Source organism: Mirounga leonina, unplaced genomic scaffold, assembly GCF_011800145.1.
Source record: "Mirounga leonina isolate KUSES-001 unplaced genomic scaffold, KU_Mleo_1.0 Mir_127, whole genome shotgun sequence".
Lineage (NCBI taxonomy): Eukaryota > Metazoa > Chordata > Mammalia > Carnivora > Phocidae > Mirounga > Mirounga leonina.
Genome location: NW_023270316.1, coordinates 69,324,635 through 69,338,115, shown reverse-complemented (window position 1 = coordinate 69,338,115; position 13,481 = coordinate 69,324,635). Strand labels below are relative to the sequence as shown.

Below are 13,481 nucleotides of genomic sequence, written 5' to 3'. Positions count from 1 at the left end.
TTTTGATACTAACCATTCTGACAGGTGTGAGGTGATATCTCATTGTGGTTTTGATTTTTATCTCCGTGATGATTAGTGATGTTGGGGTTAATATCCAAAATATATAAAAATATATAAATATAAAAATAAATGTATAAATATATATAAATATATAAAGAAGTTATACAACTCAACACCAAAAATCCAAATAATCTGATTTAAAAATGGACAGAGGACCTGAATAGACATTTTTCCAAAGAAGACATTCAGATGGCATTTATTTTTCCCAGAACACTACCTGAGACCACTACCACTCAAGGATCCCTCAAAATCAAATTTTTGGCCTGAAATATTTTGGACTACCTAAGCAATGTGAAATTCAGCTCCAGACTAACATGAGGACCAGCATGTGAGTCAAAAATTTTTTGCAGTGATTTTTTCTTCTCTTAGTGCCTAGATTTGCAAGCATTATATATATATATACATATATATATATATATATATTTTTTTTTTTTTGGCATCCCCCTGTTGGTATGGGGGTGGGTGTCATTTTCCATTCACATACAATGAGTACACAGCCCTCTGCAGTCTCAACTCTGTGTTGGAGAGGAGCTCGTATTAGACTCCTCCACATACGGGGGCAATCTCTGGGCTTTTTGCCTGCCCTCTGCATGGTCATGAAAAATCAAAGCTAAAGTTTATGCAGTTAACAAGTGCCCCCAGAGAGAAAGTTGACTGTGATGTTCTGCTTAACACTGAGTTCCCTCACTTAGGTTTTATGTCCAAGAATTTAAATAATTTATCGAGGATACTTCATTTGCTTCCAGGACGAGGGGCAGTCCATGTACCTATTCTCCATATTACCCAAAGCAGAAGTCCTTCCCCATGTTTTTATTAATTCAGTCTTTTGTTTCAAATTTGGTCCAAATTCGGTAAAATGACAAATTGGGGGAAAAAAATTGATCCATTGAAAATCAAGAGAAGGGACGCCTGGGTGGCTCAGTCGTTGGGTGTCTGCCTTCAGCTCAGGTCATGATCCCAGGGTCCTGGGATTGAGCCCCGCATCGGGCTCCCTGCTCGGCAGGAGGCCTGCTTCTCTCTCTCCCACTCCCCCCGCTTGTGTTCCCTCTCTCGCTGTCTCTCTCTCTGTCAAATAAATAAAATCTTAAAAAAAAGAAAATCAAGAGAAAATGGTTAAGCAAGCAACTAAGTTATTTCTTTTCGGAGATTACACCATGTATCTGTGCTAGCTCTGCATTCGCTGTACAGTAAGTAACTGCCTACCAGGGATGGCAGCCACACAGGCCCTCCCTCCAGGGGCAGCTTCAGACCTGTGGGCTCACACTGCGGAAAACACTGCTGCTCCATAGGTATTTAGGGCTCTCAGTCTCTGGCTTGGTAGTGTCCAGAACCGAGAGTTGTCCACACTAGAAGGGCAGGCAGCTCTACTCAGGGGAGGGCTGAGTGTGGTGGTGGGGAGACGGGGGAGTGTTGAGTAGACTCTTTGGGATACAGTGGAGCATTATTCCAGAGAAGTCAGAGAACAAAGGGCTATGTCTGCCAAGAGGCGTTCTCCCCAGAAAACAACAAGAAACCTAGATCTGGGTTAACGAGGCTTCTCTGCAGCTCCCTAGGCTCCTGACAGCATACCTTTCACCTCAGTTCTCGTCCTCCAGCCATGGTTGCCACCCCCTCATGGATGCAGCTTTATCCACTCAACTTCTGCTCCTCCTCTGCTCTCCTTCCCCAGCCTGATATCATTTATCAAGCAGAAAAATCTCTCTCTATAAATAGGCATCCAAAGCTTTCTCAGCAGAGCAGTTTTCATGGCCTTTTGAGCAAGACAAAGAAAGACCTATTTGGAACTGTGGGTTAAGGCAGTAGTTCTGAGGTTTTACAAATTTCTTGGACCAGTTAAATGTTTAGAAAATTAAAAGCATTTACAAAGAGGTTATTTACTTTTTAGTTTTCTAAGTAAAAATATATGTATTTAAAACTACTTCAAACCAGTTTTTGCTATTGTATCAGTTTGCTGCCTAAGAAACACCCCCAAATACAGGGGCTTACGATGGCACATGTTTATTATTGTCATGCTTCTGTGGCTCCTCTTGTCTGGAAATGCTTGCCTGGGGCTGGATGGGCCAGGATGCTCTCATTCACAACATTGGGCCCTGGGGTGTGGGCAGCTGGGACAGGGAGGGCCTCTCTCCACGTGATCTCTAATCCCAAGTGGCCAGCCAAGGCATGTTCACGTGGTGGTCAAAGGGTTCTTTCAGCAACAGAGAAAGCTCCAGTGCCCAAGTCCCTTTGCCCACAGCAAGTCACACGGGCAAGCCCAGGTTCAAGAGGTGGAGAAATGGATTCCTCCTCTTGGAGGAGCTGCTAAGTCACCTTGCAAAGGCACCAACAAACAGGGAAGAATTTATGACCATTTAAGCTGCAACCTACTATCATTATAATCATTTCCTAAAATAAAAAGAACATCTTAACAAAAAAGTTAGAATAAAAGTTCCTCAAATGTAAAATATTTAGCTTTATGAAAAAAGTCACTACATTGTCCTATGATGATGATGATGATGATTACTCCCACCACCATTAACTTCATTCTGTCAGCACACTTCTAGAGAACAGTGTCTGGGACTGCAATATTGGGAAACGGAATCTAGCAGGATTGTCGAGCATTAGGGAAAAGGGTGGCGAAACTCGAGGCAGGGAAACCAGCTAAGAATCCAGAGAGATGATACTGAGAGTGAAGGGGGTGAGTGGGAACCGGAATAACCAGAGAGCGGGGAAGTGTGATAAATAGCTCAGAGTAAGACTTAGCACCAGGTGAAGATGGTGTGGGGGGGGGTGTGTGAGAGAGAGAGAGAAAGAGAGAGCATGGAGTCCTAATTCTGGAGTTTCCACTTTGGGAGAACTCCAAAATTTTATAATCATCTGTATTTGTTTCCTATTATTGTAGGACAAGTTGCCACCAACTTAGCAATTTATTTTTTACTTATTTTTTGAAGATTTATTTATTTGAGAGAGAGCTCCTGGCCGTGTGGGAACATGGGGAAGGGGCGGGCGGAGAGGGAGAGAGAGTCCCAAGGAGGCTCCCGCTGAGCACGGAGCCCAACACGGGGCTTGATCTTATGACCCTGAGATCACAACCTGAGCCAAACCGAGAGTCCAAAGCTCAACCAACTGCACCCCCCAGGCACCCCCCAACTTCACAATTGAAAACATCTACTTATTATCTCACAGTTTCCTTGGTGAGGAGTCAGGCATGGGTCAATGCTTGATCTCTGCTCAGTCTCATAGGCCAAAATCAAGGTTTTGGCTGAGCTGGGCTCTTACCTGGAGGCACCTGGGACAAATCCATTTTCAGGCTCATTCAGGTTGTTGGAAGAATCCAGGTCCTTTCAGTTGTACAACTGAGATCCCCATGTCCTTGTGGGCTTTTCCTTTTCACATGGCCCCTTCTATCTCCAAGCCCACAATGCCTCACAGAAGCACCTTGTGCTTCCAATCTTCTGCAACCAGTCTGAGGAGGCTCTCTACTTCACGGGGCTCGTGTGATTAGATTAGGCCCATTTGGATAATCTCCCTGTTTTCCTTTCTGCCATATAACATGACATCACATAACATGATCCTGGGAGTGATAGCCCATCAAATTCATGGGTTCTGGGGTTTATAACAGACAGATTTGAGGGGAAATTTTAGAAATTCTGCCTACCACATCATCTTTTGGAAAAAGAGAGTGATAAAATTAAGGAGATTTTTTTTCATGAAAACATAGCTTTATCATGAAATCACCATCACCCCACAGGACTATCATTAGATGTATATGATATAAGAATACAAAAATGCATTGCAAAGATAAAGACTTGGAATAAGCACAGATTCACAGATTGGGACTTTGAAATCCACCTCCACTACTCACAAGCTGGATGATCTTAAGCAGGCCAATGGCATCCAACAACCATCTCTCTCTCCTCCTGGGGGTTTTATTACTGGCTGCCACTAGGTGTCACTGCCACAGCTGGGGAGAAGAGAAGCTCCCTGGGGCTGTTTCCTCTGTCCATTCCCCCACCCCCACCCCCACCCCCCTGGGGATTGATGTGGATTGAAATCTGTGCAACCCCTGTGTTGTGGATTCCAGAATGCGGAGCTCCTCATCCCTGGGAGAGTCAGAAGCATGGAGCGATCTTGAGGAATCCAACTCTTCGAAAGGTGTGAGCCACACGTTTGCCTGGGGAAGGCTTTTTTTTATCAGGGCAGTTGAGGTTGGGGGAGGGGGTGAAGAAAGGGGCCTGGGCTGCCTCTATTATGCTTTGCACCTCCTTCACCAAGATCCTGTGGTGCGGTTCATTTTGGTGGGGAAGTGAAGTGTCTTCCTGCCCAATCAGCCTCAGCAGTATGGTTTGGCACCATTGAGACAGGAGTGAAAGTCTGAATGCTGAGGTTCAGGGTCCAAGCTGTAGCAGTGGGATTCTTTGTTGCCAAGGCCCATGTGAAACTTAGCTCTCAGGACCTGGACCATGTCCCTGGTTGTTCTACCCTGAGTCAAACAAATGGACTGTCGATACACATCAGAGCTGAAGGCTGCCAGATCGGGAAGCGGGCCCGAGGCGCTGGGCCAGTGCAGGAGATTTGTGTCCAGGCCTATCAGGTGGCTGAGAGAATACAACTAACTTTCAAAAGAGAACTCTTGCCGATGAAGAGCTATCTCCCGTTGGATGTAATGTGCACGCTTAGAACACGGCATCTCTAAATGCATGCTTATTGTCTATTGTAGTGACGTGAGTTACAATGGGGGGGAATGAGTGTTCATATATGCTTTATTAGCGCTAGACCTTAATTATCACACTTCTCTAGAAGTAACTGCCTGTATCTTTACAAACCAATGCCACTAAGGACAATATAGACTTCACAAGTTAAAAGCTATATCTTATTAATTCATATCATCTCTGTATGGAGATCACCGATGTTTGAACCACTTAATGGTATATGGAAGGTTTCGGTATTTAAAAAACACACAGAAAATTGCAAAAGATGAATTAGAAGTGATTTTTTTTCTCATCATGTATGATGAGAAAGTCAGTCTTGGGAATTATTCCCAGAAGCTGGAATCTGCAACCTTTTGTGACTTTTTTAAAAGGGCATTACATTATGAAGAAATAACAGGAAAACAAATGAGCTTTGTTTTGTTTTCTTTAAAAAAAAAAAAAAAAAAAAAAAAAACCTCTACCCAAGGAGATAATGTAATAATTAGATCAGATAGCCAAGGGCTGCAGAAAATGTAAAGAGAAGCAGGCATCCCCCCCAGGAGGGGACCCTCCCTCTGCAGGCTTGTTCTCTGGTCCGGACCCGTTTCTTGGGTGAGGACCTATCTGTTCTTGCCTGTGAGTCTCAGCTCGCGTCTAGAACATAAATGCACAAAGCAGTATAAAATCGTGTGATCTGTGTGGATGCCCATACCTTTTTAACAACATTGATAATCAGATCCTGTTTCCTGTTTTGGTTCTGCCATTGAGCATCCTGAGTTGGTTTATTTTTTTATATTAGAAGGGTATTCGGTGATGAGAGATCTTTCCAGTCCTTGCAAAAAGGGATGATAGGGATGGATGGGATTTTCGAGTTTTTACCATGTATTAATATAATCCTGTAGTGACCCACTCAGATAGATGCTATTATTGGTATCCCACTTTACAGAAAACTGAGGCAGAGGGGATTGGGGATTTAGTGATTTTCCCAGTCATGTGGCTAGAATGTGACAGCAGGATTCAGTCAGGTGTAGGACTCCAGACTCTATCCTCTGGGGCATTGCCACCACCACCATGCCTCCCTGGGTCTGTGCTTGGAGCCCCTTGCATCCCCGTGGGCAAGCTGATGAGAGCGTGTCCCAGGCAAGCAGTCCTAGTGGGAAGTCACCAGCCCTTCAAACACACGAAATGGACTTTCACCTTCATGGCTTCTTTCTACCACTATTCCAAAGGAGGAACTGGTTTTTCAGAGCCACAGTTTCCTACTTTGAAAAATAAATTTAATTTTTCCTCTGTTTAAAATATTTAAAGGCTGTGAATCTTGAACAAGATAATATATGGTCATGCCCTCATTAAACCAGAATACATTATCTCCTACCAGGTGTTATTGTAATTATCTCTCACAATGCGGCTTTAATAAAGAGATGAGGTCATTTTCTGATAAAGAATTACTGTCTCTTACATAGATTCTTTTTAAAATATCTAGATTGTATTTTGCTTCCTGACAGGTATTTTGTGAGTTTTATGTTTCCTTTGGAAAGAGGGAAGAAGCATACCATTGAAAACCAATCCTAGTGAGCTTTCTCGCTTGTCTGTAAGATAGCGTTTAATGGGAGAATCTCTACTCCCGAGGCTGTGCTGACATCCTCATTCCACCTAGTATATGAGAGCATTTTGAGATAAATTCTTAATCATGTAAAATACATTCTTTTAAGAGCAGAGGCCAGGGCGAAAAATGCTTCCTGGCCTTGAAGATTGCCTTATTTGTGCATGACAAAAGCACTCCCCTGTAGGTTGCTTTGTTTCCCAGAATATTCTAGAATGTGAGTTACATTGTTGAGTTACAAGAACACTGTAAGAACACAGTAAATCAAATCTTGTCGCCTGAACATCAGCAAGTGTCACGGCGCGGCAAGTACGGAGTGGCCTAGTTACATAGATTAAGCTTGCTGAGGGACTCCACCTGGCAGCAAGTGTCGCTTCAGAAATGGACAGTGGCCCAGGATGCTCTCGATCTTAGAAGCAGCCCAAGTCAATGCAGTAAGAAAGATTCAAAAATGACAACCCATTAGGAAGGATCAGCTTTCTTAAACTTAGACGGACCTTTTAAAAAAAAAGGTAAAGTCAAAATTGTTTGTCTCTCCAAAAAGACATCATTTTCTACTCCAGAAATAGTCAGGGTTAGGTTTGTGTACAAAATGCGTGTTTAGCCAGTGATAGATTAAAAAAATATTTTTGTGAATTAGCATTTTTCTTTTTTCCCAATAAAATAATTTTCGAGCTGTAGCTTTTGTTCCAGTTATTAATTTGCCATATTTTATAGCCTAACCAATGTGATTTTATTTAGCCCTATTGAAGTGCCATGTATTTCAGTATGACTCAGTTCCCGCCTAAACTTTCCCATGCGAGCATCAAATATTAATCCAAAAATCCAAAATCATGTGCCCCTAAGTAATCAACAGGCAGATCATTTGTTAAAACAAAGAATTTTCTATTTAGAATGCATAGGATCTTATTTGTACTTACTGTAAAATTTCTTTAAACATAAAATTGCAGAACTGCCCCAAATGAATCTGTATTATAGTTATTTACTGAATATATGTTTATGTGTCTCTAATTTTGATACTGATGTGAAATCGGTCAGCTTGGTTATAACCTTCGTGTGACTATTCCCCACGTCGCCTTTCGCTCTCAGTGAATCAGTCCTTTTGCTGCTTATGCCTTGTCCTTCCTCTGTCTCTGTGTTTCAGTCTATATCACTTCTCTAATTGAACCATCTGCCTGGCAGCCCCCCCAGCAGAAATCCCCTGGAAATTACGTGAAACATGCATACTTTCTCTGTGAAATTCAGTGTGTTTAGTGTCAGGGTATTCCTAGCAGGCAAGAAACCGCTTTCAGTGTTTGCATATTTAGTTCTGTTACAAACACTTAAGGGCAAGGGGTCTATTTTATCCCTCTTTGGCTTCCCATTTTTTAACAAATATGTCTTGATGGTATAAATTATTATATCTTCTTACTTTCTGACTCCTCTTCTTGGCTGAATTTTTCAGTCCTCTCAGGATGACTGTAAGGATTTCTTCAGTGTAACAGTTTAAAATTTTTCTCTCCTCATATGTGTCTGCCTTTCTTCTCTTTCTTAAATCCACACCAATGCCACTCACTGCAGGAAGAACTCAGAGAGCAAGTGGGATCTGTGAAAAATGCCCATGATGTGGGAGCACAGCTGACCATAGGGAGCTCCTTCATGGCCTGCAAAGATAAAAGGGAAACAACTCAAAAGAGGAATTTCACCTCCTACTGTTGGGAATTTTGTCTTTAAATTTCTTTAAGAAACTAGAACTAGTGATTCGCAGCCTATTAGACCCAACGCTTCCATTTATTTATTTATTTATTGAAAGCATCTTTATTTTCTTTATTAGTTTCAGGAGTAGAATTTAGTGATTCATCAGTTGCATCTAACACCCAGTGCTCATCACGTCATATGCCCTCCTTAATGCCCATCACCCAGTTACCCCATCCCCCCACCCATGTCCCCCTCCTGCAACCCTCAGTTTGTTTTCTAGAGTCAGTAGTCTCTCATGGTTTGCCTCCCTCTCTGTTTTCATCTTATTTTATTATTCCAACTCTCCCCTTTATAACAAATATTTTTTCACATCTCTTTTACTATCCTGAAATGAAATTCAAGGATAATACAACTCATCTATCGATATAGCTTTAAAAAAATCTATATTTATATGCCTATGTCTGTCTCTTACATCTGTAATGCAAAAGAAAAAGGTTAAGAAAGTAATCTGTGCTAAACTGGTCTGAGTGTCAACACTTCCAGTACTCTGACTCTGTTGCATGGAGAGACAGGCTGAACTCGTCAGATGTCCATGCCTGTCATAGAGCCACCGTGAAGGCGCAGCCCCCCCAGGGAGACTGGCACAAGTGTGGGCCTCAGTGTTATGATTTTCCAAATTGATGACCAATTTTTGTACAAGCTCCAAACACAGCAAAGTACACTCTTTCCTCAACATACATAGTGGTTGCTTTCCTTGAAAATGTAGAAGATGATTAACCTATGCAAAAATAGTTTGTTAATACTTCGTTTGTAAGTACAACCATTAGATTCCAGACTAAGATCATTACAAATGAGTTTCCCATCTATGAGGCTGTCAAGGGGAGCACTTGGCAGTCAGGTCGGACATGAGACAATTCATTGTGCAGGAGGGATCCACACATTGCAGGACATTGAGCAGTCCTGCCTCTACTCACATTATATCAGTAGCACCTGCCCCATCACTGGTATAACCAAAAACATCTCCACAGATTTGGAAAATGCCCCCTAAAGGGCAGTATCACACCCACTAAGATCCACTGCTATCAAACATTAAGGATGTCTAGTAATAAATCAGATTCTATTTTATTAGTGAAATTATTATAGAAACCTGCATTATGCCACCATGATATTGAACAATCACCATGTGTGTTGCTCCTAGACTATAAGCTATTGAGGGTCAAGACCATATCTCATTGTATCCAGAGGGATCCACACAGTGTCAGGCAATTCACTGGTGCTCAGTACTGTCTGTTGAAAGAATAAAGACTCATGAACATCTACCTTATTTTCAAAGGAACTGAACTTACTTTCATTAATAATACATACCACTTTTATCAAACTTCATTGTTACAATAACACTGTTAAGGTATTAAATGCTGGATTGTACAAACCTAGAAAATACTCAGTGATCTGCGCCTAGTTAGATAAATTCAACTTTATCTGTTGAATTTTTAAAACATAAAGTGCAAGAAAAGAGATGCTAGCAACATTTACATTCTGTGCTGTTTTCCCTTTTTTAAAAAATGTACTCTTCCATTGTTATAAAATTATTGACAGCTTCTTGAGTACAAAAGAGTGGAGAAAAACAATAAAGGCAGCCTATCCCCAAGGACATATTGTCCATTTGGAGAGATGGGCTACACATCTAGAACCAATAATAATCAAAGCTAATAATCAAGTGTCGTGTGGAATAGGGATTTCATTACACACAGTAAGAGACTGGGACAGAGAAGACCATGAGTAGCCTGATAGCTCATAGAACGGGAGGGCTTGAGTACCATCTGAAGTGGTGGATAGAATTGGAACTGGTGAAGAAGACCACATTTTAGGCAAAGGGAGAACGTAGCAAAGGTTTGGATAGGTGTGGGAGGGAGGCATCAGGGGAGGGGCCTTTACCCTAGACAGTGGTAGTGGTGATGGTGGGTAGAAGGAGAAATTTGCCTGTTGGGGAAAAATGTGAAGAAAGTTGGTTGACAGAGTAAGGACCAGACCGATTATTTAGTTTTGACCAGAATTACTTTAAAAGACCCAATGTTAGGGGCACCTGGGTGGCTCAGTCGTTAAGCGTCTGCCTTCGGCTCAGGTCATGATCCCAGGGTCCTGGGATCGAGCCCCACATCGGGCTCCCTGCTCAGCCAGAAGCCTGCTTCTCCCTCTCCCCCTCCCCCTGCTTGTGTTCCTTCTCTCACTGTGTCTCTCTCTGTCAAATGAATAAATAAATAAAATCTTAAAAAAAAAAAAAAAAGACCCAATGTTAACTGTATGTTACCTCTTGAAAAAATATCCCCCTTAGTGGTCAGATTTTGAGTGGAATGTTTAGTAGTTATGTTAAGTAAGTATCCAAAAGCAAGAATGAAAAAAGGGAAAATGTTAACTTTTGTTATTATTTCTTTTTTTTACAGTTTATTTTTTTTTAATTGCCTTCATTCAGTTAACTCACGTTTGAGTAGATTAGAACACAAAGTTAGAGGAAGGCTGTGTGCTGAGCTATGCCTGGTTTGGAATCAAAAGTCACTTACAGCTCTGCCACCTTAAGGCAATAACTTACCCCCGACAAATCTCAGCTTTTCCATCTTTAAAATCTTCCCAATACCTCGTTCATAAACACACACACATACACGCACACACACACACACACACACAGGTCTTTGGACTAAATGCCTTAGCATGTAAAGTAGCCCGTTATGTGGTACATAAAAGGTACTTCATAATTAATCTTATTAGATTAAAATATTTCACTCCTTTAAGTTTAGGTGCAATTTGTGTTCAATCATGAAACTACGTAAGTTCATAAAAACTACATCTCATCAGCCAGGCAAGTATTTACTGTCTGAGTGTCCTTGGATTCTCTAAACTTCTGTTTCTTCATCTATAAAATAGGGATAATATACCAAACTCATAGAGTTATTACAAGAATAAAGTAAGATGATGCGTGAAAAGTATTTTTAGCACAGTTGTGGGCACATAGCAATCTCCCAAAAAATACTATCATTAGTATAATCTATTAATATCATTATGATGCACTTTACATGCTATGTGCATATATTATCTCTATCTTTATTACAGTCCTAAGTGGTATGTATTTTTTTATTTCAGCTTTAATTGACATGCAAAATTGTAAGATAGTTAAATTGTGCGTTGTGGTTATTTATTTATTTATTTATTTGTTTATCTATGTTCCTATTTTTATATGAGCAGGAGCCTGAAGAATGGGGAACTCAAATTACTTGCTCAGGGTCATCAATTGGCTAATTGTGGAGGTTGGACTGGGACACAGATGTTCCAATTCCAAATCTGGTACAATTTCCCCATCCTCAGGGCTTTGTAATGAGCCAGGATAACACTTTCCTTCAAACCCCACTTAAAAAATGATTCACAGAACAGTTTGTAAACCACTGGACAGAATAGCAAACATTTCTTGAGACCCCAGAGCCTCAAGTCATATTTTATAAGGTAGTCCTGCCTAGTACCAGCCGGGCTTTTCCAATGATGAAGATAGAGATGGAACAGAGAGCCCAGGCTCAGCAGCTCCTTTTTGTCATCAGTGCATCTCTCCCCATGCCATCATGCTGACGTTGGGGCTGTGGGAGTCAGGTGGGAAATTCGACTGGTAGGATCTATTCAACACAGTACTAATCACTGCTACCTGGGATTGTAAATGGGTTCAACTTATCACAGCCTCGTTTTTCCATGTGGTTGCGAATCAGTGTTCAGCATTTCTTTGGTTCCATTTAGAGTGTTAATATTCTGTATGAAAATAAATATTTTGGAGGTACATAAATAAACATGAAAGCATAGGTACTGCAAACCTAGACATATGTTGGGTTGTAGAAGTTGCCATCTTGGGTCCATATGTAGTATTGCTCTTGGCACCCGGCAGACTTTTAGCAAGTTGGAAATAAAGTTTATGGGAACAGGCAAATGTGAAACATCTGCCAAAATGAATTATGAAACAAAAATCTTCTTGACTGAAAATTTTGTGCTTTTCAATTACCTGAACATCATGCGCTCTCACCTCAGTATTTCTGAGCTACGCGAAAGTCCTAAAATCTTGGCTTTAGGACTCAGATTCTTCAATGGAGTGAAAGTAGGAGAGTGTCCTGTCCTCCTACTCTTCTGTATTCAAGGACAGATCTATTTTTCAAAATCTCTGTAAGATCATCTGGTGATTTTTTTTTTTTAACTGGATTGCTGTGATTGAAAGTAAACAGGCTCATCTGTTAGAGCAGAGTCTGTGCCAAAAGAACCTTTGGAACAACAGGAAAATTCATGAGATTCTTGTGAGTTTCACTCTGTCCTTTGAATGCTGGCTTCTTGAAAGATCTATGGGCAGCCACAGGCACAGCCAGAATACACCATCTGCCACTGCTCTTGGGAGGATAAAAAGAAGATGATAATTTATAATATTATTAATTATTCTTCATTAGACATTTATTAAGATTCCACAGTCTTCTGCTGTTGGATCTCATGCTCTAAATTAAACAGATTTAAGAAACAGAAAGGTCTATCTACCTTTAGGGGCTGACTTTCAGAAAAAAAATTTATAGTAAACTATACTTAAAATTTGTGTTTTTATCTTGTATTGGGAGATACAATGGGTGGATAATGCCTTCAGGCTGAAGAATTGTAATATATAAGTTGTATGGTCCTGATACTTTGACTGGTGTCTGTATATGGAGACAGATGATTGAAGGTGGGCCTTTATTAAGAGGAGTACCTATATTTCATTCATCAGTAGTAGAATCAGATAAATGAAATTTCAACTTTGAAAAAGGACCCTGGAGTAGCCTGACCCTGTGTCCTCTGCAAGAAGCTTCTCAGTAATATCCTTCTAGAGGGTGTGTCTGCCTTCTGTTTCAATGCCTTCAGTAACAGGAAACTCAGTACCTCCGGTGGAATTCATTCACTCAGCGTATTTATTGAGCACCTACTATGTGCCTGTCTTATTGGAGCTTACCTTTAGCCAGAGGAGTCAACCAGTAAACAGTAAATTCAGTAAATAAGTAAATTATATATTGGAGTGCTCATTCATTCCATTTTTGGATGTCTCTTTTTGTCAGAAAGTTTTCCCTTGTGTTTTCTTCTATGTAATGATTGTTCAGGTATTTGAAGAAAGTGTTCCCTGCCCTCTTAATTCACCTCACTGTTAAATTATGCACTCTCGGTTGGTTAAGCAGTTACTGATAGGTATGAGTTTGCTAGGGCTGCCATAATAAAGTACCACAGACGGGGCAGGGTAAACAACAGACGTTAGTTCAGAGTTCTGAAGGCTAGAAGTCCAAGATCAAGGTGTGGATAAGGTTGGCTTCTTTAAAGCCTCTTGCCTTGGCTTGCAGATGGCTGTCTTCTGTGTCTTCACATCATGTTTTCTCTTTATGTGTCTGTGTCCTAGTCAGAACACCAGTCATATTTGATTAGGACACTAGTGACCC

At 41.0% G+C, this 13,481-nt stretch overlaps 1 protein-coding gene across 8 annotated transcripts in view; it reads left to right on the top strand.

Moving 5' to 3' along the window:
- The window catches only part of FRY (FRY microtubule binding protein), a 347,615-nt gene that overhangs the window by 53,129 nt on the left and 281,005 nt on the right, over positions 1–13,481 (top strand). The window contains exons 1-2 of one of the 8 annotated variants that reach the window (XM_035003585.1): positions 182–388; positions 4,124–4,194. The exons of 5 other annotated variants lie outside the window; for them this stretch is intronic. In XM_035003585.1, the coding sequence (XP_034859476.1) occupies positions 375–388; positions 4,124–4,194 (85 nt within the window). In that variant the 5' untranslated portion in view covers positions 182–374. Of the gene's footprint in view, positions 1–181; positions 389–4,123; positions 4,195–13,481 lie in introns of those variants that run through there. 2 more of the 8 variants (XM_035003584.1, XM_035003591.1) reach the window with 2 other exon arrangements.